General features: G+C 44.2%; 1 protein-coding gene across 8 annotated transcripts in view; it reads right to left on the bottom strand.

The window, feature by feature from the left end:
* Window positions 1-27,812, bottom strand: part of LOC119529209 (dihydropyrimidinase-related protein 1) — a 256,553-nt gene that overhangs the window by 152,715 nt on the left and 76,026 nt on the right. For all 8 annotated transcript variants that reach the window (XM_037829366.1, XM_037829368.1, XM_037829367.1 and 5 more), the window contains 2 exons: window positions 20,602-20,650; window positions 18,848-18,969 (listed from right to left, as the gene is read on the bottom strand). In XM_037829366.1, the coding sequence (XP_037685294.1) occupies window positions 18,848-18,969; window positions 20,602-20,650 (171 nt within the window). The remainder of the gene's footprint in view (window positions 1-18,847; window positions 18,970-20,601; window positions 20,651-27,812) is intronic.

The raw sequence follows: 27,812 nt of genomic DNA, 5'->3' as shown, positions 1-27,812 counted from the left end.
ATCACACCTTTTATCCAAGGAGATGACCCCCATAGCTAACGTTTATCGAGCAGTTTCTGGGCTCCCGTGTGTGGGCTCGCGTCGTTTTCATTACAGCCCAGTGGGGCACACGCCACCATCGCTATGTGACGGACGAGGACATCAACACTGGGACAGGTCCTGGCTCTCAGCCCAGGCCAGCCAGCACGCATCTCCTAGAGCGGATGTCCTATAACAATTCTCTCGTTCCCAGTGACAAGGAAAGGTGACCCGCCCATGCAAGGGGAACCCAGGTCACCGACCGCAGCCTCATGCCCAGCACCACACAGGGCTCTGCCGAGGGCACCATGTCACCTGCCTTCATGTAACCCTCTGTGCTAGTTTGAATGTCTTATGTCCCCCAAAATGCCATTATCTTTGATGCAATCTTGTGTGGGCAGACGTATCAGTGTTGATTAGATTGTATTTCTTTGACTGAGTGTTTCCATGGAGATGTGACCCACCCAACTGTGGGTGATAACTCTGACTGGATAATTTCCATGGAGGTGTGGCCCCGCCCATTCAGCATGGGTCTTGATTAGTTTACTGGAGCACTATATAAGCCCAGACAGAAGGAGCGAGCTTGCTACAGCCAAGAGGGACACTTTGAAGAACACACAGGAGCTGAGAGAGGAGCTGCAGCTTACAGAGACATTTTGGAAACGGCCTTTGAAAGCAGACTTTTGCTCCAGAGAAGTGAAAAGAGGACAAACACCTCAAGAGCAACTGAGAGTGACATTTTTGAGGAGCTGCAGTCTAGAGAGGAACATCCTGGGAGAAAGCCATTTTGAAACCAGAACTTGGAGCAGACACCAGCCACGTGCCTTCCCAGCTAACAGAGGTTTTCCGGACGCCATTGGCCATCCTCCAGTGAAGGTACCCGATTGCTGATGTGTTACCTTGGACACTTTATGGCCTTAAGACTGTAACTGTGTAACCAAATAAACCCCCTTTATAAAAGCCAATCCATTTCTGGTGTTTTGCGAAAAGGCAGAATTAGCAAACCAGAACACCCTCCCAGCCAGCTCTCAGCAGGCCCGGGTTCCAGGTGAGGACGCAGCTAAGGGGTTCAGAAATCCAGGTAGCAATCAGGGGCTGGCTCAGCATTCAAACCTGAGCCCTTCTGACTTCAAAGCCTCGCTCCATCCATTTCTCCTGTGCCAGCCAGTATTTCATGCATACCAGCCCTTCTCCACCAGCATCTCATGTCCCGAGAACCTTTCCCATGAGAGAGCAGAAGGATCCTGTGCTCAGCATCTGGACCCAACCCACACCTTTTCTCAGCCCTATAAGGGTCGGGCTAGTGGACTGTGCCTTGGCGGCCCGAGACGGGAACAGGGAGGTGGCAGAGGGCAGCCGGGCTGCTCAGGGTCCCCTGTCTTGGAAGTAGAAGATGGCGGAGAAGGAGGACATCACCGGGCTCCCCACTGTGAGCCAGGCCCGCAGGAGAGGCAGGCAGTGAGCAGGATTACAGGCCAAGAGGGAGCCGGAAGGGAGGCCGGCACAGGTGTGGACGGAGCACCCAGCAGGGAGCAGCCAGTTCCAGACTGAGCTCCAGGAAGCCTCACGGGGGTGTCAGAGATGGACTTTGGGGGAGGAGCAGGATTCTGCCAGGTGTTAAAAATCAAAGGGCACTCCAGGCAGAGGAAGGTGCTTGTGGAACGCAAACACCAAGTTTAGGAGTGTGACTTTCACCTTGCGATAATAGTAATAAAAGTTTAAACCATATGAAACTATCCCCTTTCTACAGACAGGGTGGTATAATACTGGCAATTTCATATAGTTCAACCTATAACAGCCAACAGGTATTGAGCTGGCACTGGACTAAGCACTGCATATCCATTCATTCATTTCATATTTACAATAACCCCAGGAAGTAAATACTATTATGAGCCTACTATATACAGATGAGAAAACAGAAGCTCAGAGAGGTCAAGTGACTTGCCCAAGTTCACACAGCCAATTGCAGGCAGAGCCAGGATTCAGACCCAGGCCATGTGGCTCCAGAGCCCTCACTGTTAGCCACTACTGCCCACTGTTGCAAATGGGATGCAACGAAGGAGTTAGGAAGGAGAGTGATACGATCAGGCTCACATGATGGAGAGCTAAAACCTGAAACCTAAAACATTTCTCCAATCACCAAATGTTTGCAACTTTACCAGATTTACCAGATTCACCAGTCTTTTCAGAACATTTTTGATGATTTTACGCTCTCCCACTTTTTTCCCCCAAGCTCAACCATAAAATAATACAATTGAGACATGTGGCATATTTAGATTCTGCCCTTCATAACTCCATGACCTCATTTCGCTTATAGGTCACGAATCCCCTGGTGAAGTTATTTAACGAGTTCATTTTCACCATGAGACGCTCTCACCCAAAGCCAGCCCAGATCTACAGTTTGCAATCTGTTTTTCCCCAGGGCAGAGAGCTCCGTTCTAGATGCCTGCTGCAAGTGTGCAGAACCCAAACTGCGGGCAGAAACACACCACCGGGAACGAGGGTGAAATGCCCACATGGCCTGCCACACTGGAAAGCTGGTAGAGAAACCACCCCTCTCTCACTAATTCTTCATTTTTTTGAAGGCCTTCTATGGGCCAGGTATTGTGTCAAGCATGGGGACGAAAACGTTTAAATTGACATTCTGTCTTCTTGCTACAGGGAAGCAAAAGTACCCTGTGAACCTGTCACTGCTACCCTCAGAGGACAGGGTTGTATCAGGTGACATTCTACATTTGTGGTGATAATGTCAAAGAAAGTTGAGACCACCGAGAAACTGGGCACAATAAGGATATTGAGACACACTTTTGGTTCTTCCATTCATTTGTAGTCTACCCAGTTCCTGAAAAGGTTTGCTGTAGGATTTGGGCTTGTATCATCCAGAGTAGATGTGTGAGGTTTTTTCCTCCCACTGAACTCCAGGCTGGGAAGACCAGAGGAACCCTTCCCGCCCCCCATCCAAGCTCCAGCATGGTCTGACCACAAATGGTTTAAACCATTGAGACAAGATGGCATAACACTGGCAATTTCATTTTGTTCAACCTCTGCCAGCCAGGCTGCCCACGTTGGAACCCCAGCCCTGCCACTTGCTAGCTGTGTGACCTGAGGTAAGTCAGCACCTTCTCTGTGCCTCATCTTTTCTAATAGATAACATGGGGCTAATACTGATATCTATTTTGTGGGCTCATTGTGAGGGCTGGGTGAGCTGCATGGCCTGGCACACAGTAAGCATTCAAGAAACAGGGATGGGTATTTTCTTCTTCATTGTCATTATCATCATCATCATCATCATCTCCAAGAGTCCTCTGTACATCCTCATACTTGATGCTCCAGTCACATTTACTTGCTGGTAACTCCCCAAATACTTCCTGGGCACTCACTCCTCTAGGCCTTTCCAAATGCTGTTCCCTTTGCTTGTTGTAAGGTAGGCCAGAGGGAATTCTCAAAAGTCAGAGGTAATTTTCTTAGGGAAAGATTTAAAAATCTGAGAAAAAGTTCTTATTACTAGAGAGTAAACAGGTCATCATTAGGAATAGGCTGTAGATAATTAATTTAAAAAGAAAGACACCGGGCAGGAAAAAAATATCACTACTATCACTAACAATAGCCATCATTTATGGAGTGCCTCTCCTGAGCTAGGACGGTCCTCGGTACTTTATGTGCACGATTTCATTCAATTGTCCCAGCAGCCCCGAAAGGTGACTACTGGCTCCATTTTTTAGATTAAAAAAAAATAGCCATGAAAGCAGGAGAGAAGCCACAGGAATACAAGACAGAGGAAAACCAATGGTAGATTGTGATAAAATGCTAAGAATAGGGTCAGTTTTCCTCCACACTAATGGCTGCTGTTTTTTCTTGAACCCCTCTTATATTCTTGGCACATTCTAAATGCCTAGCTTACTTGATTTTATCCTCATAATGGGAGTAGCCAGTATTATCCCCATTTCACAGAGAAGGGGAGTTAGGTTCAGACAGATTAAGTGATTTTCCCAACATCACACCAAATTAACGAGGTGCATGGCTGGGATTTGAACACAGGCTTGTCAAACTCTAAATCTTATAAGTTTTTGAATAAAAAAAAAATAGATGACTGGGAAAACAGAATACTGCTTCTGGCAATGACTAATTGAGATCTTTTAGACCAAAAGACAAGTAAGTAGATGAAAAGATGAACGAAGTATAACAAAACACCTCCTTGAAGCCATCCGATAGCTAGCAAGGCTGTGAGAATTTGTGGGACAAATTCCCCAAGAGAGGCGAGCAGCTGAGAGAACGGAGCACAGCACTTGGGGCCGTGTTTCCCCTCGAGGTGATGCCAGAATCTGAAAGTGAAAGTGGCAGTGGATGGGGTGAAAAGCTAAGCACAGCTTTCGACAGACTCTTGGGGCTGGGCGGTTCTAAAGGGAAGAAACCCTGAGAAATCCTACAGGCTTTGTTTTGAACCCTGAAAGCCTATGCCTTGGGAGTTAAGAGTCAACGAGGAATAAAGCAGATCTCATAAGAACAAAAACCCACCTTTAAATCAATCCTGATGGGATGAAAACGAACTGCCCCTGGCCTAGCCACCTGTCAGTAGCAAAGGGAAGTCCTCTCTGAATGAAAGTCTATCAAGCAGAACCTCAAATTATGTCTTCAAGTTTTCATTCAAAATGTCCAGCACTTGATTAACAATAACCAGACAGTGAACACATGATTTGACCAAAAACAGAAAGAAAAAATGAAAATGGAGACCACATAAGATCCAGACATTGGACTTACCATATGGGATTCAAAATAATTATGATTAATGTGTTGTTGGGGATTGAATAATGTCCTCAACAAAAGACATGTTCTAGCCATAACCCCTGGTCCTGGGGTGTGACCCTATTTGTAAATAGAACCTTCAGAGATGCTCTTGTTAGAAGATGTGGCCAAACTTCATTGGCAGGCCGTAATCCAATGCGGCTAAGCCTTATAAAAAAAGGAAATTGGACCCGGAAGTAGAAGACTGAAGTAGAAGAAGCCAGAGAGAGGCTGCCATGTGACAGAGGGCTGCCGTCACCAGAAGGCTACAGCTTTTGGAGAAAGCATGGCCTGGGTGGCACCCTGGTTTTGGACTCCTGGCCTCCCAAACTCTGAGCAAATAAATCCCCATTGTTTAAGCCAACCAGTGTGTGGCATTTGTCATAGCAGCCCTGGCAGACTAAGACATATGTCCAAAAATAAATTATAAGATGGAGAATTCAGCAAATAACTGGAAACTGAAAAAAAAAAAAAAAAAGGAAATTCTAGAATGAAAACTATAAAAACTGAAGTCAATGGATGTGTTTAACAGCAGATTAGGTACATCAGAAGAAAGAATTAATGGAATGGAAGACAGATTCGAAAAAAATAACCATATATAAGCAAAGAGAAACAAAAAGATTGGAAATGCAGTAAAAGGCATGAGATATATAGAAAAAATGCTCTAAAACAAATGACCAGAATCCCAGAGGAGAAGAGAGTGAGGATGATGCAGAAGCAGTAATCGGCTAGAGAACGGTTGAGAATTTTCCAAAATAAACATCAAGCTACAGAATCACCTAGTACTATGAACTCCAAGCAGAATAAATAGGAAAAACACCACCTAGGCAAATCGTAGAAAACCCGCTAAAAACCAAAGACAAAGATTTTTCTTTTAACGCTCTGTACAGTCTGGCTCTGACCACTTTCCTGCCTCGCCCCACACATTAGATATCCTACCTGCCACCTCCCACCACATGGTCTAAAGATTTGTTTTATAATCTTCAAAGGAACTAGATCAAAAAAAAAAAAAAAAAAGATGTATTATCTTCAAAGCTGTATAAATAAGCCTATCAGCCATTTTCTCAACAGAAAAAGTGGAGCCAGAAACAATGGAAGAAAATGACAGTAACCTAGAATTCTATATGCAGCAAAAGTATGTTTCATAAATAAAGGGTGAATTAAGACATTTTTGGCTAAACAAAAATGGACTCATCGCCAGGAGAAATGCTCTTTAAAAATGCAGGCAGGTTTTCTTGGGGCAGAAGGAAAATTACCCCATTAACAGCACAAGACGCAGAAGCAAATGAAAAGTAATGGGATAGGTAAATATATGAGCAAAACTAAATAAAATGTTACTGGAAAAAATAATTTTCAGTTTCAAAATATAGGACAATAAGAATGAAAGGTAGGAGAGAGTAAATTGAGTGAAATTCTTACGAGTCCTTATGACGGCCTTGGAACTACACAGGAACCAGGAGAAGTACTAATTTATACTAGATTTTAATAAGGTAAGGATGCACATGATACTCTCTTAATAACTAAAATAACTGAAAAATTATGTGTAACTAAAATGCTAATAGAGGAGGGAAACAGAGTAACAAAATATAATAAAGAAATCCAAAGGGAGCAAGAGAGGAGAATAAAAGGAACAGGAAAAATAATAAGATGATGGATGTAAACCCAAATATGCTAGTAATCACATTATAATACGTAAATGAACTAAATATCCCAACTAAAAGCCAAAGATTGTCAGAGAAGAAAAATCCAACTCTATGTTGCCTACAAGAGACGCGCTTTACATATAAGGTTTCAGAAAGGCTTATGGTAAAGGGATGGAAAAGACAGGCCATGGTGACCCTGAGCAAAAGAGCTACATGAGCGTCAGGCAGATTAGAAAACGAAGACAAGGAGCATTACTGAAAATAGAGTGACATTTCATAGTGACAAAAATGCTCAATCCTGTAAGATAGTATACTAATTCCGAATTTGCAAGTACTAAGCAACATGGCCTCAAAACATTCAAGCCAAAAATTAATAGCAGTGAAAGAAAAGAGACAAATGTACAATCATTGTGGGAGATTTTTAAGACATTTCTCTCAGTAATTGACAGAATAGGTAGAAAAATATCAGTAAGGCTATAAAAGATTTGCATTAACAAGCTTGACCTAATTGATGTATCTACAGGACGCTGCACCCAACAATTGCAGAATACACAACATTTTCAAATGCATATGGAATTTTTAACAAAGTTGAGCCAGAAAGCAAGCTTTGACAAATAACAAAGAATTGAAATTACCCAGAGGATGGTCTCTGGTCACAGATGAATTAAGCTAGCAACTAGTAACGGAAAGATAACTAAAAGAGGTCCCGAAAGCTTAGAAATCAAGCAACACACGTCTCAATAACCCACAGGTCAAAGAGAAAATCACAGTGGAAATTAGAAGGTATTTTGAACTGAACAATAATGACAATATGACTTATCAAAACATATTAGAAGCAGCTAAAGCCATTATTAGAGGGAAAAAATGATAGCTTTAGAAGCATGTATTAGGGAATAGGAAAGGCTAGATACTAACTAGCTAGGCATCCATTGCCATGATTAGAAAAAGAACAGCAAATTAAACCTAAAGAAAATCGAAGGAAGAAAACAAAGGTAAAGGCAGAAATAAATGAACTAGGGGTGGGAAGATGGCAGAGTAGAACACTCCAGGAAGGAGCCCTCCATCAGAGCAACTAGTCAACAGGCAGGAACTGTCTGAATCAGCTACTGAAACTCCGGAGCCCAGTAGAACATTTGAGCATCCAGGGAAGAGAGGGAGGAAGAGGCAGCTAAACTGCACTAAATGACACTGAATTGCACTGGCCACGTGGCAGCAACCATTCCCCAACCCTGCCGCAGGCAGCAGCCAGGCACTGGCACAGCGTGCTGGTGCTGCCGCGACACATAACGACTCAGTTCCCCAAGATCTGGGGGGTATGTGGTCCGAGCACTGGTCCCTGCTTTTGCCTAGCTACTTCAGATCACTGGAGCCCAGCTTTGAGGGAGACCCTCAAAGGCGGAACCTGCTCCAGACATGGGCATCGGAGAAGACTTGAAGAGGTGCACTTCCTCAGAGCTGCAGAGGAGAGGACGCTGCCTTTGCTGGGCAGGTGCCAAGATGAGAAAGCACAGCTCGGGAGAGTCTTGGGGGAAGCTTCTGGAGCCCTCCCTGGTCCCTCTCCAGGGCGATATGGAGCTGGCTGGTTCCCCTTCTGTGGGTCCCTGGCCTTGGCTGGGAAAGACTGAACTGGGAAACTCCTCTCTGGTGTGCCCACCTCTCAGAATGTGCACTCCTGGCAAAACCAACTTGAGACAATGAAAGCAAAGTAAAACAATTTAGACAGGTGGCCTGGGGTAAAGGCTTACCTGCTTTAAGTCCTGCAGTGGAAGACCCAGGAGAGGGAGAAAATCTGTTTCCAGGAAAGTAGAGAGGGAATTCAAACTCCTGTAAACAGGGGAACTCCTAAGGCCGCTAGCAAGCACAAGCCCAAGACACAGGCCCAGAAAGACAGAGAGGCCCCTGCACTTTGCGTTTGCCTTGGGCTGACCTTCTTGGTGGAGGGCTGAACTTGGAGAAGAACATCAGCCAAGCAAAGCCCATTTGCAAAGAATGCAAAAGGTATTTTGTGCTTAGGTTTGCTTGGTTTTGTTAGCTCCTGACACTCAAGGGAAGTTCTGTTGTATTACTAGCTGGGCACAAACTCAAGAAACAGACATCTCAGGGAATAAACGCCAGAGGTAACATTTAAAAATATTTAAGTGTACAGTGTGCAACAAAAAATTACAAAACAAACAAGAAATGAAATGACGGCCTATCCAAAGGAAGAGGATAAAAATCCAGAAGACATCAACGAACAAGACCAGACTATGGATGTACTGGACAAAGACTTAAAAAAATGACCTTCAACATGCTGAAGGAGATGAAGGAAAATACAGCAAAAGAACCAAAGGATAGCATGGAAACAATGAATGAATGGTATGAGAATCTCATAAAAGGGATAGAAATTGTAAAAAGGAACCAAACAGAACTACTGGAGTTGAAGACCAAAATAACTGAAATGAAAAATTCCTAGGAGGGGTTCAACAGCAGGTTGGAGGCGGCAGAAGAAAGAATAAAGTGAACTCAAAGACAAGACAATTGAAACCATCAGACTGAGAAGCACAAAGAAAAAAGAATCATAAAAAGTGAAAATAGCCTAAGAGACCTGGTGACACCATGAAGCTCACCAATACACACATTATGGGAGTCCCAGAAGGAGAAGAATGAGATAAAGGGGCAGAAGGAATATTCAAAGAAACGATGACATAAAACTTTCTATACTTAGCAAAAGATGTGAATATGCACATCCAAGAAGCCCAGAGAACAAGAAATTGGGTAAACTTGAAGAGAAATAGACCCCAACATATGAGTCAAACTGTCAAACGCAAAGGACAAGGAGACAGTTCTTAAAACTGCAAGAGAAAAGCGACATGTTATGTAAAAGGGAGTCCCAATTAGTTTAAGTGCCAATTTCTCATCAGAAAGCATAGAAGCAAGAAGACAGTACATTGAAATATTAAAGTGCTGAGAGGAAACAATTGGCAACCAAGAATTTTATATTTGGTGAGTCTTCCTTTCAAAAATGAGGGAGAGATTAAGACATTCCCAGATAAACAGACGCTGAGGGAGTTCATCACCACTCGATCTGCCCTACAAGCAATGCTAGATGGAGTTCTTCAGATTGAAAGGAAAGGACAATAAACAGTGGTTCAAAGCAGCATAAAGAAATAAAGACCTGCATTACAGGTAACCTATAGGTTATTATAAATCTCAGTACTATTCTATTGTATTTTTTGTTATGTAACTGTATTTCTTACTTCTTACAGGTGCTAAAAGGAAAATATTTAAAAATTAATGATAAATCTATGGTTCTGGACATGCAAAATACAAAGAAGTACAAAGAAAAAAAAACATGGGAGACAGAGGGCTAGAGGAATAGTATATGCATGTGCTATTCAAGTAAAGTTGGTATCTAATCAAATATGATTGTTATATATTTAAGATGTTGCATTTTAACCCCAGGGTAACCATAAAGAAAATCTATGAAAAATATATTCAGAAATGATAAGGGATTCAATATGGTACAACACAAAAATCAAATAAATACGAAAGTAGGCATCAACACAAGAATTAAGGGATAGAAAAGGCAAAAAATTTACAAATCTTAATAGAAAAATGGAAGAAGAAAGTCTCATATTATCAGTAGTGACTTTAAATGTAAATGGAATAAACTCTCCAGTAAAATGGCAGACACTGGCAGAATGGATTTAAAAAAGCATGACCCAACTATATACTATTTACAAGAGACTCACCTTAAATTCAAAGACATAAGTAGGTTGAAAGTGAAAGGATGGGAAAAAGATATAACATGCAAAGAGTGACCAAAAGAAAGCTTAGGTAGCTATAGTAATATCAGATGAAATAGACTTTAAGTCCAAAACTTTTATGAGGGACAAAGAAGGTCATTATATAGCAATAAAGGGATCAAATCAACAAGAAGACATAACAATTATGAATATATATACACTTAACAACAGAGCCCCAAAATACATAAAGCAAATAATGAGATAACAAGGGAAAACAGACGGTTCTACATTAATAGTAGGAGACTTTAATACAATACTTTCAATAATGGATAGAACATCTAGATAGAAGCTCAATAAAGAAATAGAAAATGTGAACATTAATCCAACTATACCAACCACACCCAACAGCAAAAGAATACACATTCTTCTCTAGTACACATGGATCATTCTCCAGGATAGATCATACCTTAGATCACAAAACAAGTCTCAGTAAATTAAAAAATATTGATTTCATACAATGTACCTTCTCCAACCATAATGGAATGAAGGTAGAAATCAATAACAGAGAAATAAACGGAAAATTAACAAATATGTGGAAATTAAACAACATAACTCTTAAACAACCAATGGGTTAAATAGAAAAGCACAAGGCTAATTAATAAATATGTTGAGGTGAATGAAAATGAGAACACAAAATACCAAAACATATGGGTTGCAGCAGAGGCAGTGCTGAGGCAAATTTATAGCTCTAAATGCTTACATTCAAAAAGAAGAAAGATTTCAAAACAGAGACCTAGTCTAAAAACTAGAGAAAGAAGAGCACACTAAACCCAAAGCAAGGAGAAGGGAGGAAATGAAGACTATATTGGAGATAAATGAAATATAGAATGAAAAAATAATAGGGAGAATCACAAAACCAAAATTGGTTCTTTGAAAAGACCAATAAACTCAACAAATTTTTAGACAGACTGATGTGCTAGTTTGAAACTGTTATGTACCCCAGGAAAGACTATGTTCTTTAATGCAATCTTGTGAGGGCAGACTTATTATGGGTAGGACCTTCTGATTGTTTCCACAGAGATGTGACCCACCCAACTGTGGGTGAGACCTTTTGATTAGATTATTTCCATGGAGATGTGACCCCACCCATTTAGTCTGGGTCTTAATTAGATAACTGGAGTCCTTAAGAGAGCTGAGAGTCCTCACAGATCCAGACTTTTGGAGATGCTTGGAGATGAAGACAGAAAGATGTTTGGAGATGCTAAGCTAAGAGATAAAGCCCAGAGTTTCCCCCCAGAGAAGCTAAGGGAGGACCCAAGATGCTTAGAGAGAAATGCCCTGGGAGAACAACCAAGGATGCACAGGAGCTGAGAGAAAGAAGCTAAGAAAGACAGAAGCCTAGAGGCATTTTGGAGAAAGCCATTTTGAAACCAGAACCCGGTTTCAAAAGGACCAGCAGACACCAGTCATGCGCCTCCCCAGCTGACAGAAGTGTTCCGGATGCCACTGGGTTTCTTCAGTGAAGGTATCCTCTTGTTGATGCCTTAGTTTGGAAACTTTTATGGCCTTAGAACTGTAAATTCATAACCTAATACACCCCCTTCATAAAAGCCAATCCATTTCTGGTATTTTGCATAATGGCAGCTTTAGCAAACCAGAACAACCGACAAGGAAAAAAGAGGGAACAAATAACTAAAATCTGAAATGAAAAGGGACTATCACTACTGACCCCACATAAATAAAAGAACTATAAAAGGATACTATGAACAACTGTATACCAACAAATTGGAAAACCTAGATGAAACAGACAAATTCCTAGAAACTCACTGTTTTAGCTCCTTGGCCACTTTACCAAATGCCATGCAATAGTTGGCTTAAACAATGGGAATTTATTTGCATTATTCAAGGCAAAAAGAAAACCTAAATCAAGGCAGTATCAAGGCAATGCTTTCTCCCTGAAGACTGTGGTGTTCTGGGGCTAGCTGCTGGCGATCCTTAGTCCTTAGCTTGCAACATGGAAAGACACATGGCAGCATCTCCTGGTTTCTCCCTTCTCTTTCAGGTTCCACTGATGTTCAGCTTCTGGCTGCCCCCTCTGGATTTCTGCTGGTTTGAATTTCATTTTGCTTACAAAGGACTCCAGTAATAGGATTAAGACCTATCCTGACTAAGATGGGCCACACCTTATCTGAAGTAACCTCATCCAAAGGTCCTCCTTACAGTGGGTTCACACCCACAAGAATAGATTAGGTTTAAGAACATGTATTTCTGGGGTACATATGGCTTCAAACCACACACACACGAAGTACCTACACTGACTCAAGAAGAAATAGAAGATCTCAACAAACCAAGAACTAGGAAATAGATTGAATCAGTGATCAAAAACCTCCCAAAAAAGAATAGCCCAGGACCAGATGGCTTCACGGGGAAGTTTTACCAATCTTTCCAAGAATTAACATGAACCCTGCTCAAACTCCTCCAAATAATTGAAGAGGAGGGAACACTCCCTAATTCATTCTTCGAGGCCAACATCATCCACATACCAAGGCCGTATAAAGAAACCACAATAAAACACACCAATATCTCTTATGAATATAGATGCAAAATCCTCAAAATACTATCAAACTGAATCCAACAGCATATTAAAACAATTATACACCATGATCAAGTGAGATTACCTCAGGTATGCAAAGTTGGTTTGATAGAAGAAAATCAATTAATGTAATACTCCATATTAAAAGACTGAAGAAAAAAACCACACGATCATCTCAATTGATGCAGACAAGGCATTTGAAAAAATTCAATTCTTCTTGATAAAACACTTAGAAAATTGGAATAAAAGGAATCTTTCTCAACATGATAAGGGACTTATATGAAAAACCCACAGCTAACATCATACTTAATGGTGAGAGACTGAAAGCCTTCCCTCTAAGATCAGGAACAAGACAAGGATGCCCGCTATCACCACTGCTATTCAACATTGTACTGGAAGTTCTAGCCAGATCATTTAGGCAAGAAAAAGAAATAAAAGGCACCCAAATTGGAAAGGAAGAAGTAAAACCTTCCCTATTTACAGAGGATATGATTCTATGTATAGAAAATCCTGAAAACTCCACAGCAAAGCTCTTAGAACTAGTAAATGAATTCAGCAAAGTGGTGGGGAACAAGATCACACCCAAAAATCAGTAGCATTTCTATACAATAGTAGTGAACATTTGGAAGAAGAAATCAAGAAAAATAATTCCATTTATAATAGCAAATAAAATAATCAAATATCTAGGAATAGATTTAACTAAGGATGTAAACGACTTGTACACAGAAAACTAAAATACGAAGAAATCAACGATTTGGATTAGAAGACTAAACATTGTTAAGAAGGCAATTCTACTCAAAATGATTTACAGATTCAACACTATCTTAATCAAAATTCCAACATCCCTTTTTTTCAGAAATGTAAAAGCCAATCATCACATTTATATGGATTAATTTATATGGCCGCATTAAAGAAGAATGAAGTTAGAGAACTCACACTTCCCAATCTTAAAACTTATTACAAAGCCACAGTAATCAAAACAGCATAGTATTGACACAGAGACAGACACATAGACCAATGAAATCAAATTGAGAATTCAGAAATCAACCCTCACATTGATGGCCAACTGATTTTTGACCAGGTGGCAAAGACCACTCAATTGGGAAAGAATAGTCTCTTCAAAAAAAAAGGTGCTGGTGGCAGTACTATATCTCCATTTGCAAAAGAATGAAGGCAGACCCCTACCTCACATCATATACAAAAATCAACCCAAAATGGACCAAAAACCTAAATATAAGAGCCAGAACTAACAAACTCTCAGAATAAAACATATGGAAGCATCTTCCCAACCTTTGTTAGGAAACAGTTTTTTTAGACTTTACACCCAGAGCACAAGCAACAAAAGAAAAAAAAATAGATAAATGGGGCCTTATCAAAATTAAAAATTTTTGTGCATCAAAGGACTTTATCATGAAAGTAAAATAACCACCTACACAATGGGAGAAAATATTTAGAAACCACGTGTCCCATAAGGGTTTAATATCCAGAATATATTTTAAAAATAGTAGAACTCAACAACAAAAACACAAACAGCCTGATTTAAAAATAGGCAAAAGACTTGAATAAACATTTTTCCAAAGAAGATACACAAATGACCAAAAAGCACATGAAAACACGCTCAAAATCATTAGCCATTAGAGAAATGCAACTCAAAACCACAAGATATCATTTCAGACTCATTAGAATGCTACTATTTGAAAAAAAAAAAAAACACAGAATACTACAAATGTTGGAGAGGATGTGAAGAAACAGGAACACTCATTCACTGTTGCTGGGAATGTGAAATGATGCAGCCTCTGCAGAAGACAGTTTGGCAGCTCCTCAGGAAGTTTAGTATAGAGTTCCCATATGACTCAGCAATTCCCCTCCAGGTACACACACCAAAGAATTGAAAGCAGGGACTCGAACAGATATTTGCACACCAGTGTTCACAGCAGCATTATTCAAAATTCTCACAAAATTGAAGCAATTCAAGAGACCATCAACTGATGAACTGATTAAAAAAATCTGATATGTACATACAATGGAATATTATTCAGCTATAAGAAGGAATGAAGTTCTGATACATGCAACATGGATGAATCTTGAAGACAACATGTTGAGTGAAGTAAGCCAGACACAAAGGGACAACTACTGTATGATCTCACTGATATGAAATAATTAGAATAAACAAACTGATAGAGTCAGGATCTAGAATAGATTACCAGGGGATGGGGGAGGGGGAGGGAATCAGGAGTTAATGCTTAAATTGAACAGAGTTTCTATTTGGGAAAATGGAGAAGTTTTGGTACTGGATGGTGGTGATGGTAACACAACATTGTGATCATAATTAACAGCACTGACATATTTGAATGTGGTTAAAAGGGGAAATTTGGGTTGCATATATGCTACAAGAATAAAAATTAAAAAAACAACAACCATGGGGACTATATAATACAAACAGTGAACGTGATGGTAAACCATGGACTATAATTAATAGTCTACTTATAGAAATGTGCTTTCATCAGTAGTAACAAACGTACCACACCAATGCAAGGGGTTAATAATAGGGTGGCATATAGGAACCCAGTATTTTATGCAGGACTGTTCTACAAACCCACAACTTCTCTAATTTTTAAAACAAGCAATCAATGAACCTAGGATTCCAGTATAATGAATCAAAAAGACTAAAAAGTTGTTCTTTTATTTAAGTAAGAAATTTGAATTTGTGAAAGACCTCTAAAAAAAAAACTATCAAGAAGAAAGAAAGATACAAATAACCAATATCAAAAAGAAACATCACTATAGGTACCTTTGAAATTAAACAAGATCATAAGATCATAAATGATTTTATGCCATTAGATTTGAATATTTAGATGCAATGATTAAGTTCTAGGAAAAAAATTTATCAAAACTAACAAAATAGAAAAGCTGAATATTCCTCTCTCTATTAACAAAGCAAAATCCATAACCTAACAGCTTAAAAAAAAATATCTCCCGGCCAGGATGACTTCAAATAGTGAATGCTACTAAACATAAAAAGAATCATTAAGACTAATCTTAGACTTTTCAAGTTTAGGGAGCTCTTCCCAGCTCCTTCCATGAGGCCAGCAAAATTCCAATACCCAAACCTGACAAGAATATTATAAAAAAGAAAAATTACAGACCATCTCTCATGAACATAAACACAGAAATCATAAACAAACGATCAGCAAACCCAACATAGCAATATATGAAAAGGACAATGTGTTATACCCAGGAATGTGGATTGGTATAAAATCTGAAATTCAACCAAAATGATTCACAGCAGTAAATAAAGAAAAAAAAAGGAAAAAAAATATGATCATTTCAATAGACCCAGAGAAGAAAAGAATTTGGTAACATTTAATGTCCTTTCAACATAAACTCTTACCAAATTAAGAATAAAAGGAATTTTACAATCTTATAAAGGGTATCTTCAAAAAAAACTGACAGCAAATATTAAAAACTTTTCCTGAGATTGGAAAGGGTAAAAGGATGACCCCAATGACAGCTTTGATTCAACATTTTAGCGGAGGTCTCAGATAATGCAATGGGCAAGAAATACAGCTAAAAGTCATAAGGATTAGAAAGGAAGAAATGAAACCATCATTATTTGCAGATGACAAGACTGTATATGTAAAACATCCAAAATTATCTACAGATTAACTCAGAATCGATAAGTGGATTTAGCAAACTCAGTGGATACAAGGCCAATATGCAAAATTACATTTTATTTCTTTATACCACAACAAAAACAATTAAGAAGTCACATTTAAAACTATGCCATTTACAATAGCACCAGGACACATTAAATACTTAGGAATAAAAGTAACAAAAATGCATGAGAACTCTACACAGAACAGCATCAAATATTTTTTAGATAAACTCAAGCAAACCTAAATAAATGGAAGGATATACAATATTCATGAATTGAAGACTTAATATTGTAAACACAACAATTCTCCAAACTTGTCTATAGATTTGATGCAATCCCAATCGAAATCCCAGTAGACTTTTCTATGGAAATTGACAAACTAATTCTAAAACATATTTGGAAAACAACCAAGCCCAGGCTCCTTAAGAACAATGTTGGAGACCTTACACAACCGGATATCAAGATTGTGATACATCTGCGCAGAGAGTCAGTGTGGTACTGGCACAAGGATAGACAAACAGATCAAAGCACCAGAACAGTTTATGCGGATGTGGAGAGGTGACTGATCTAAGATGACCCTGAAGAGCAGGGATGTGGAGAAAGGGTAGACTGCAGACTTAAACCCACTGTCTGTGGGAAGGTAACCACAGGTTTAATTCTCCCTGACACTATTTCCCTGGAGGTGTCCTAGGTTGACATAAATGTGGAACGTCACCTGGGATTTGGACATTCCAGCATGGAATGTGGACTGCCAGGCCATGTCACTTCTTGTAAAAATGACCCGACTGCTAGACTACACCCTGACTGCCAGGACTGCGAGTGATGATAAAATCCTGCGGTTGCACTCAGGCCTCGACTTCATGCCGTGTGTTTCTATGAACCAAGCGTGACTCTCATGGGAACTTGGAGGTGATGCTCGAGGGCTGTTAGAGGATACTGGGCCCTGCCAGGTTTGAGATTTCCCTGCACTAAGGTGATGAGTGCCACCCCCATGACCAACAGCACCCCTTCGTGGGGGCATTGGGTGCAGACTCCATTCGAGACCACCTGACACGGCCATGCCCTGATTCCCCCTCCTGTTGATGTCCACAAACTCATGTGCCAAATTATGACCAACTGTAGTCTGTGAGTGTGAATTAACTTGAACCCGAGACCATTGCCATTTGTTGTGCAAAGTGGGGAAAAGCTAGTTTTTTCATTAAATTTCCCTGTATCAATCAGGTACATATACAGAAAACCCTGGAACTCGACTCCTATATCAACCACAGACAAAATCATTTCTGGGTGGATTTTAGACCTTAATATGAAAGCTAAAACAACAAAGCTCCTAGAAGATAACAGAAAGGCTCTGTGAACTTGCAGTAGGGAAAGAATTCTTAACTAGGACCCAAAAGCACTAGCCATAAAAAGGAAAGACAGGTAAAATGGACATCACTAAAATTAGGAACTTCTGATAATCAAAGTATTCCAGTTATAGAATGAAAAGTAAAGCTATAGAATGGGATAAAGTTTTGCAAACATACATGACAAATCTCTTGTATTGAGAATATATAAAGAACTCCTAAAGCAAATAGAAAAATGGACGAGATTCTTGAACAGGCCCTTTGCAAAAGAGAAAATCCAAATCCAAATGACCAACAAACTTATGAAAACCTCCTCAACCTCATTAGTTATCAGGAAAATGGAAATTAAAGCAACCAATAGCTAAAATGAGAAGGACTGGCAAAATCAAGCATTGGTGAGGCTGCCAGCCGGAATGCTCATGCACTGCTGGTGGGAAGGTGCATTGGCACAATTCCCTTGGGAGACTGTTTGGAAGTTCATGCTAAATTTGAACACTTATTCTCTATTATTTAGCAATTCTACCCTTCGTACATACAAGTACACCTGTACACCAAACAACATAGCCAAGAAGCATCATAAAAGAATGGCCTATAATTTGACAATTAGCATGACAGATTTGACAATCTGAAAACAACCCAAATGACTATGACATAAACAGTAGAATGGATAAATAAATTCTGATCTACTCATATAATGTAATTGTATATAGCAATGAAAAAGAATAACTGCCCCATGCAATAATGTGGATGAAAGTCACAAAGTATTAAGCAAATGAAAGCAGGCACAGAAAAACACATACTGCGTAATTCTATTTATATAAAGTTCAAAAATAGGCAAAACAATGTATGATGTTGGAAATCAGGATGCTTACATTTGGGAATGTGGGAAGGGGTAGTGACCAAGAGAGGGCAGCTGAGGGTGACTGCCGTGTGGCTCGGGTTCTATTTCTTGACCTGGATGCTGGTTTTACGGAGATGCTCACTTAGTGATAACTCACTGAGCCGTACACTTGTGATCTGTAACTTTGTCGAATGTGTGCTATACTTTAAAGTTTAGTTTAAACATTAGGCAACGGGCGTGCTCTCACCTTCGGAGAGTCCAGTGGTGCTATCTGTGCCGGCCACTCAGCCTCGGGAACAGGCCAGGACTCGGAAGGCAGCGAGCTTCGGGGGACACTGTCCCTTTCAGGATTCGGGAGGTAGTTCAGAGCTAGAAGAGAATATTCTCAGTCAAGCCTCAACCCAGGAATCTCTTTTACAAATCAACAAGTCCAACAAGAGGATGATAACCTGTTCGATCCTCTCCCTGCTCCCCCAGCCAGGCCCGGATCCCCATGGCAGGACCCAGGCTCTCTCGGACACCTCTGCCCTCCCCGACGGGGGTCTCGGAGAAGCCAGCAAACTGCCTGCCTGCCTCGTTCTCCCCAGCCTGGCTGCAAGTGTTTTCAGCAGAAGGGACAGGACTTCTGCAAGTCAACTCATCTTTGCCGGACCCACGATACCCAATCAGGCCTGGCACATGGCACGTCTCAGAACTGCTGGATCTTTACATGACTCAGTCCAGCACATTTTCTTCTTTGAAAGGGGAAGAAGCTGAGCCCAGCGAAGCGAGGAGACGTGCCTGAGTTCCCAGAGCACATTAGGGGCAGCGGCAGGACCAGCCTTAGAATTTATGCCCCTCCAACTGTGGAAACAGGTGCCAGCTCTCAGGTGGCAGGACAGGGGACAAAGGTTCAAGACGGCAGGCTCATCCCAGCCAGGTAAAGGCCGAGACCAGGATCCTTCCTGTTTACTGATGTCCTGCCACGTGCCCAGAACCCAAGTCTCAACTCCTGAGGAAGGTCCTATCATCCTCCTTTTAAAGATAAGAGCCTGGGCTCAGAGAGGCTAGTTAACTCATCCAAGGTCACACAGCTGATAAGAAAAGAATCTCGTAATAAGCACAACCAGATGAACAGATCTCAAGAGCAGCTCAAGTCGGAGGTAACACCTTCCATCTTTCCTTCATGTTTTCAATTGAGCACCTGATATGAACCCAACTTTAAACAGACCCTTAGAAGTCTACCACCACCACCCCACCTCACTCCATGCTGATGGTTAGTGCTCTGTAGTTCAACAAAAAGCAAGGAAACTCTGCTTGGCCTAGAAACACCTCAATTTTTTAAAAATAATAAAAATAACAGAACAACAACAAAAAAATAACCCATGTTACCATCTTCCTAGATAACCATTCTTAGCATTTTAGTCTCTCTCCTTCCAGGCTAAGTGGCCAATCATACACAGATATGCATGTCTAGTTACATAACTGTAATCATACAATACATTCCACTTCTTACCATTTTTAATTTAGTAGAATATCATAATTTCCATGCTATTACATGGCACTCATCAGCATCCTTTTACTGGCTCCACACTGTTTCATTGAGTATATGTGTTAAGAATACTGGGGGTCTCCCCCCCCCAATTTTTCATGATTAGAAATGCATAGGTGTAAACACACCTGTCCGTACAGCCTTTCCACACGTAGGATTATTAACTTGGGATGAATCTCCAGGAGCAAAACCACAGAGCTGGGGAATCTGAACATCTTTTGAGGTGACAGCTTTCCCCATGAGTTTTCCTGAAGTTGTGAAATGAGAAGACAGGGCCAAAAAGGGAAGGGTCTGGGGAAAGTGGTCTGGTTTCCTTTAATAGTCTGAAGGTGACAGGGAGTGCTTGCCCCTGCCCCCGACCTCCTCTACATCCCCCCACCCCCTCCACTCTCACACCCCACACCCCCCACCCTCATCCCTGCAGACGGTCCTGCTAGCTTGGACTTTTGCTAATTGACCGAATCACTGACCTCTTACAACAGCTGTCTTCTCAGACTCAAAGTCCAGGCGGAGACTTGTCTGGAAGAAAAGGACATCTCAACAGTTACTCTGCCAGGCACGGGGGAGGGAGCCCCGCCAGGATGACCAAAAGTGTACAACAGCAGGGCCACCCGCCCCTCCCTGCAAAGAGCGCATTCTAAACTCATGACCAGAGCCTCCCCAGCATGCACTGGGCCAGGACCGGCCTCTCTCCCTCCTCTTCCCACGGCCCTCGGAGGAGACCAGGAAGTGGTTTCTGCTTTTGGGGAGCACAGGTGCTGTGAGGGTTGGGTTCATGCGTCACCCTGGCCAGGTGAGGTGCCCAGGTGTCTGGTCAAGCAAGCACTGGCCTAACTGTTACTGCAAGGACGTTCGTGGCTGGTTAATAAACCAGAAGGCTGATTTATTAAATCATCAGTCAATTGGCTGCAGCTGTGACTGATGACATCAATGAGGGCGTGTTTTCCACAATGAGAAACTGCAATCAGCTGGATTTAATCCAATCAGCTGAAGACTTTTAAGGGAGAAGAGAGAGAACTTTCATTTCTGCTCCAGCCAGCCAGCCTCTCCTGGTGAGCTCATCGAGGACCTTCATCAGAGTTGCCAACTTGCTGCCTGCCCTATGGAATTTGGACTCGTGCATCCTCATAGTTGTGTGAGACATTTTTATAAAATCTCATATTTACAGATATCTCCTGTTGGTTCTGTTTCCCTAGAAAACCCTAACTAATACAGGTGCCAAGGATGCAAATTAAATCTCTAAACAGAGACCATGACAAACATGTTTCTGCAGCTGCTGTTAAATGGGGAGAGGAAGGAAGGGAGCTGGACGGAGAAGTATCCAGAAGAAATGCTCTTTCCAGACAGCGATGCCAACACCCCTTTGCAAAGGCAATTATGGGGCTGCACCTGCTCCAATGACCCCCCTCTGAGGCCCCTGAGTCAATGGCCCAAGAACCTAGGCTGGGCTTGAACCTGAACCCCTTGTACTCTGTGTAGACAAGTTTTCCTCCTCCATCTGCCCCTGCTCTGGCAATCGAGCAGGGTCTGTGAGGAGGTTGTGTGGCAATGGCCACTCAGCTGGTCAGCTCAGCGGCCCCCAACTGGTTGAACATGAGCAAGTGGTGGGCCCTCGAGGCCGGTTAGCGTTAACTCAAGGCCAGCAGTCTGTGTTCTGCTTCCTCTTGGGCCTTTCTGCAGGAAAGGGGCCAAGGGTCAGTGCTGCTGTGATGTCCCTCTCCCACCATCCCTGGCCACAGGTGCCCTTTATCCCCCCTGCCTGGGAGGCCCCTGCTCTCCCTTCCTTCCTCTTGTGAACTTCTACATACACGTCAAGACCTAACTCAAATGTCTCCTCCCCCATAAAGCCTTCTCTTACTTCACCTGGCAGAGTTCTCACCCAGCCCCTATCGTGTGGCGCTGTGACCACCGGGCTCTGTGACTGGCCCCAGTAAAACGGACTGATTAGCCCAATGACTGATTACCCATGGGCATGGAGAATGGCTAAACCACCCTCCAGTGCCCAGGCACGAGCAAGGGGACTGCGTGTGACAATCACCACCTCTGTACTTAGCCTGAGCGTGCTCATTTCCTCTGCCCCCGAGAACTTGCTGATACCCACTGTGTGCACTGATTTGTACTCAAGACTGGCAACTCCCAGTTCCCCTGCCTCTGCACGTGCAGTTCTCTCAGGCCCAAGAGCCTTCACTCTCCATCCCTCCAGCTATGCAAACCTTTCTACTCTTCAGGGCCAAGTTCAAGTGCTTCCGAGTCCAGGGAGTATAGACCCAACCTGTCTCCCTCTCCTTTCTGCTCAGTGCTGGTGCTTCACGTGAACCCTTTTGATTGCACCTGGGTTTAGAGTTAGATTCTGCATTAGGTGGGGACTCCTGCACCAGGAGAACCACGCTTCATTCACTCTGTACCACGTTGACTCCTGGATGTCCAGTGGACAGAATAGGTTAGGGATGCTTGGCCCTCCCGCTTCCAGCTGCTCTGCTATCCTAACAGCCCAGAGAGGCTCCGGAGCCAGGCACCTCAGGCTGAACACTGGCCCTGCCATTTCCTGTGCCCACGATCTTGGCCGCGTCAGCTGAGCTCTCTGAGCCTCGCCTTCTCCATCTGTGGAATGGAAATCCTAACATGTTCCTATTGAGGGACTAAATGCCTGACACAGCCTAGAAGGTGCAGGAAGTCTCGCCCCCTCTCTCCCCTCCCCCTGCCTCTCTCCCCCTGCAAACGTTTTGGGGAAATATCTTAAAGCTTCATCAATCACAAGGCAAGGGAGAAAATAATTGCCTTGCTCCTTGGAGGCCCAAGCTTGGGGTCACTGATTTAATGAATTGGGGGCGTTTAGGGCTTTGAGGAACAGCTCTTTAATCCACCCGAGTCTCACCGCTCTTTTTAGATGTGATTCCATTTCTGAAGGTCCATATATAGAGCTCATGACTAATACCCAGGGGAAAGCAAGATGTTTCCAGGAGGTGGAGGGACGAGGAGACAGCAGGGAGAGGGGAGGTAAATTAGCAGCTTCTTTACTAGGCTGCCCGTGTCTTTCCGAGGCCCCGTTCTAGAGGACACTCCTCTGCTGGCACACGCAAGCCCCCAACCTCCCCCCGTCGAGCACAACTTTGCTTTGGCTTGAAGGGGCCCCCGGCGATGTGGGGCCTGTAGGAAGCAGGTGCCATGCTGCTCCTTACGCCTAGGCATCCTCATAAGAAGAGGAAATGTGGGCACAGATGAGGGGAGAATGCCATGTGACAACCAAGGGCAAGAATGCCATGGGGTGCTGGCAAATACCAGAAGCTGAAGGGCCAGGAAGGATTATCCCCAAGGTTCACAGGGAGCAGGGCCCTGCTGGCCCCCCGGTTTTGGACTCCCAGCCTCCAGAGATGTGAGACAATACATTTCTGTTGTTCCAAGCCCCCCACCCCTCCCCGTTCATGGTCCTTTGTTGCAGCAGCTCCAAGAATCCAAGGCAGTCATCTGGGGGTCTCCTGGTACCCCCTCCGCTCCCCCACTTTGGTGCCCCAGCATCTGCCTTCCTACTGTGTGGAGGGGAGGCCTCAGCTGAAGGCATCTCATCCTTGGCGCAGGAATGTAAACCGCATAGGTTTCGGCAAACCTATGTTTGCAAAATCAGGTGTCCTGGCCCTGGGGGCTGGAGGGAATATTGAGAAGGACGTGAAAGGAGCCCTGAGAAGGTGCCTGAGCCCACCTGCTCAAGCCAAGCTTTGGGGGACAGGGTGGAATAAGAACCCCCAGATAGGTTTCAGGAATCCAAGAACACAGGGAACCTGCTCTCCCCTTGCCCCACCTCCAGCTGAAGCCAGGGAGGTGGCGAGACTCTGGTGTCCCCAGCCGAAGGCAGAGGGGAGGAGCAGAATAAATATTTTCTTATGGTCAAGCTGACCTCATGGAATTTCCCTGACACCCCTTGGGATGGGAGCCAGAGCCAGAGGGAACCGGGGGCCCAGCTGGATAGAACTGGGTCTGAGTTAGAGGAAGCCAGCAGGGCTGGCGAAGGAAAGCAGGGGGGATGCAGAGGCACCTGTGCATACTGGTCATCAGAGAGGACGAGGAGGTGGCAACCGGCCAGCAGACGCCTGCACAGCTAGAGGTTAGCCCTGAGGACCAGGTGGCCCCACCCCTGTGTATCCATCCTGGCCTCTTGGACATGACCCAGAGGCAAGGCACAGGGTCCTGAACTGACTGAGGGTCAATGTCTATCAACCACCCAAGCCAGGGCTAGAAAAAGAAAATCTGAAAGTAAAGAATCAGCATGGTGACTGAGCACCAGGCCCTACCACCCTCTTCACTAAAGAGCATGAGCTTAGACAGATGCAGGTCCCAGCTCACCACCTCCTTGATGTGTGACCTTAGGCCAGTTCTTTCATTCTTCTGGGACTCAGTTTCCTCCTTGGTAACATGAGATGTTGTGAGGATGACACGAGTTAATCCATGGAAAGTTCCAAGAACTTCTATTTCTCATAAGAAATTAATAAATTAACATTCTTGTTCATACATCAGTCTCTGGGAGTTTGGTCACTGTAGGTCAGTCTGTCCAATCTCAGTGAGCATTCCAGTTCCAGTTTCAGAGAAGGCAAGACTGAGGAGCAGCCCTTGGAAGGTGGGGCCCCCACTGAATCAATGCCCTCTCAGCAGACAGTCTCGGCTGTCATTGCTTCAAGTGAACATATGATTGTGGGCGTGTCCACAAAGGGCCCCCAGCAAATCCCAGTCCTCATCCTACTTAGACATCCATGGTCAGCGTGAGGCCGTCCCAATGGCAGGGGCCAGGGAATGTGAGCTGCTCGGGACACCACAGACCCCCCAGGGGGCCCCTGTCTCTCCAGCACCTCCCACCCCAAACCCATTAGTGCCTCCCTCCCGGGCTCCGAGCCACAGCCCAAAGGCCTCCATCGGAGTTCCATCTGTGTTCTCCGAAATGGAATCGGGGCCTGTAAAACAACGAGCTCCGGGCTCGGCTCCGTCCTGCTGGCAGGGACACCCCTCTCCTCCCTGACCTTGCTCAGCTGCCCGGGGCTCGGGTCATTGAAACAGGAAATGAAATTTGCGTGACCTGCTCCTCAGCCTCCTCGGCTCAGTCTTGCCCACAAGCCCTGCCGATCTTCCTCCTGGTGCACTCTGAATCTTGCTCCAGAACCTTCAGATACTCCCCAATGACAAAACAAAACAAAATAAACAGCGCAAATGCCTCTGCGGGCAGCAGAGTGCCCGCGGCCTCGTGTCCAGCCTCACCTCCCACCACTTCTCCAGGCAGGAACCCACTCCAGCCAGCATCAAGCTCTCTTGGTTTCCTAAACAGATGACATTTTTTTTCATGCCTAAATCTATAGATTCTGCACACCAAGGATTGGCTTCCCAGCCACAAGAGGGACAGAAGCAGACCATGAGCTGGAGCCAGTCTTCCCAGCAGCTCCGCACAGCAGCTCTCATCACCCCCATTTTCATCCTGTGCACAGATTCATGCTGCCAAGTACAAAGCCCAGCTCTGCGGCTCATGCAAGTTTAAACACACAAAAGGCTGAGGCAGTTCCTTACAGCTGGTGTCCTTGGCAAGGTTCTCAGCCTCTTTGAGCCTCAGCTTTCTCATTGGAAAAAGGTGTACACCAGTACCTTCCTCGGGGGAGGGCTACATGAGTAAATTTGCATCAAGCCCTTAGAACAGGGCCCACATGTGCTAAGAGGTACCTGTGAGCGTCCTCCCCAGCTAGACGGTGACGGAACCAGGAGGTGAACCCAGGGCGCCTTGACCCCACACAGCTCGAGATCTTACCATGTGGGAAGCACTGCGCGAGGCACTGGGCGAGATATCCCAGTGTTCACGGCAATGCTGCTGAGTGAGCTTTGTTACTGCCATTTTACAGAAGACAAAACTGAGGCTCTTGTCATCTCCCCACACTGGCGGGTATCTCACTGCCTTGTCCTCCTGCACTTTTTGCCAGTCCTATTCCCCACTTCTCTGCAAGACCTGGAACCAGGCCTGGCTCATGGAAGGGGCTCAATAAATATTTCTGGGATGAAGTAGCAGAGCTGAGTTTCTGTAGTGCATGCAGGTACAAGTATGCTGTCCCCCCGATCAGAAAACCAGCGTCGTTCTCTGAGAGCCAAACTGCAAAATACTGCAAAATAGGTCAGGGCAGATTCAAAGCCACCTCAAAAGGAGGAAGTGGATGCCAAAGCAAGTCAAGAGTGGAACCTTCAGCAGGAAGTCTGTGAGTGGAGACTGCGTCGGTCAGAGGGGCTGGTCACCGCGGGGGCATAGAACTGGCCACGACCTTTCATGAGGCCTGGGGAGAGAGGCCCTGGTCCAGGGAGTGAGGACATCCAGGACCAGGAAGCGGATGCATCAGGCCGACACCTCTAAGCTCTCCCCGTTCTCGTTCCATGCTCCTGAATGACCTCCCAATTATAAATATATATTGACTAACAAATGAACAGATGAATGAATAAACTTGACTTCCCACATTGGTTGCCCATGGAGAGAGAATGTGCTGTGTTGTCATCTATCCCTCCAGGACTTTAGCCTGTACATGTTCCATTTCTCACGGGAAATAAAGAAATTAATGTTCTGGTTTATACATCAGTCTCTGTGAGTTTGGTCATTGTAAGTCAGTCTATCCAAACCTAACAAACATTCCAGTTCCAGGTGCTGAGCCTGCAAGAGGAAGGAGCAGCCCTTGGGAAGTGGGGCTGTCACTGCAACAATACCTCTCAGCAGAGCTGGCCCTCCTGACACCCAGCAGTATCCGGCACCTCCCCTGGAACTTTGTTTTCAGTCCTGCCTCATCAACACAGCCATTGGGCCCTTTCTGAAACCCAGCAACAGTGCCAGGCACTTCAGCAATATCCTAACCTTCCTTCTCATCCCTACTCAGCTCTGAGGAGGTGTGAACCCCTCCAGCAAAGACAAGTGCACTGGACTAGGAGTCTTGAGGTCTGGATTCAAATTCCATGAACAAAACATCTTGTAGCAGAAAGGAAGGGACTGAGAAGGTTGGCCTTGCGGAGGCCGGGTTGTCAGCAGCCAAAGAGACACACTGAGCTGGTGCTGAGCTGGCGGCAGAGCCCTGGAGATACTTGGGGAGCAGCTCCGGCTGTGTTTACGGCAGAAGCTGCATTTCGCCCCCGCACCATAAGGTACTGAGTGAATCTGGCAGGGGTATTACTGGTCTGTCCCAGGAACAGGGCTGCGTGTGTGCTGGCAGGTGGGCCCATCGCCCATGGGTGCTGCGAGCACAGAGACATGTGCAGAGACAGCAAGGGCCCAGGCTTGGGGTCAGGAGAGATGCACCCATCCCCGCCACCCCACCTGGGCACCCATGACCTTGGGGGCATCTCTTAACCTCAGGGTCCCATTTGTTGACTGTTAGGAGAGAAGCTCCTCAATCATTTAGTCCATTATCATTTGTTCAGCTTTTCACCTGGCACTTCCTGCACCAGCATTGGGGACAAGTGATCACAGCTCTGGCCCCAACAGTAAGGGGCCAGCGGAGCCCCCACCACAGCAGGGAAAGATCCCGTGTGTGTGCCAAGTCACGTGTGTCCAGGGGAAATGAGTGCTGAGGACGGGGCCGGACACTGAGGGCCATGGACTTGGGACAGGCTGCCGGGGTGAGGGCACACTTCAATGGGGCCTTGAAGAGTGGATAGGAGGCCGCAGGGCAGAGAGAGACAC

Source organism: Choloepus didactylus, chromosome 3 (genome assembly GCF_015220235.1).
Source record: "Choloepus didactylus isolate mChoDid1 chromosome 3, mChoDid1.pri, whole genome shotgun sequence".
In the NCBI taxonomy this organism is placed as follows: Eukaryota; Metazoa; Chordata; class Mammalia; order Pilosa; family Megalonychidae; genus Choloepus; species Choloepus didactylus.
The sequence above is the reverse complement of the archived record's forward strand: the minus strand, read 5'-3'. Positions and strand labels throughout refer to the sequence as shown.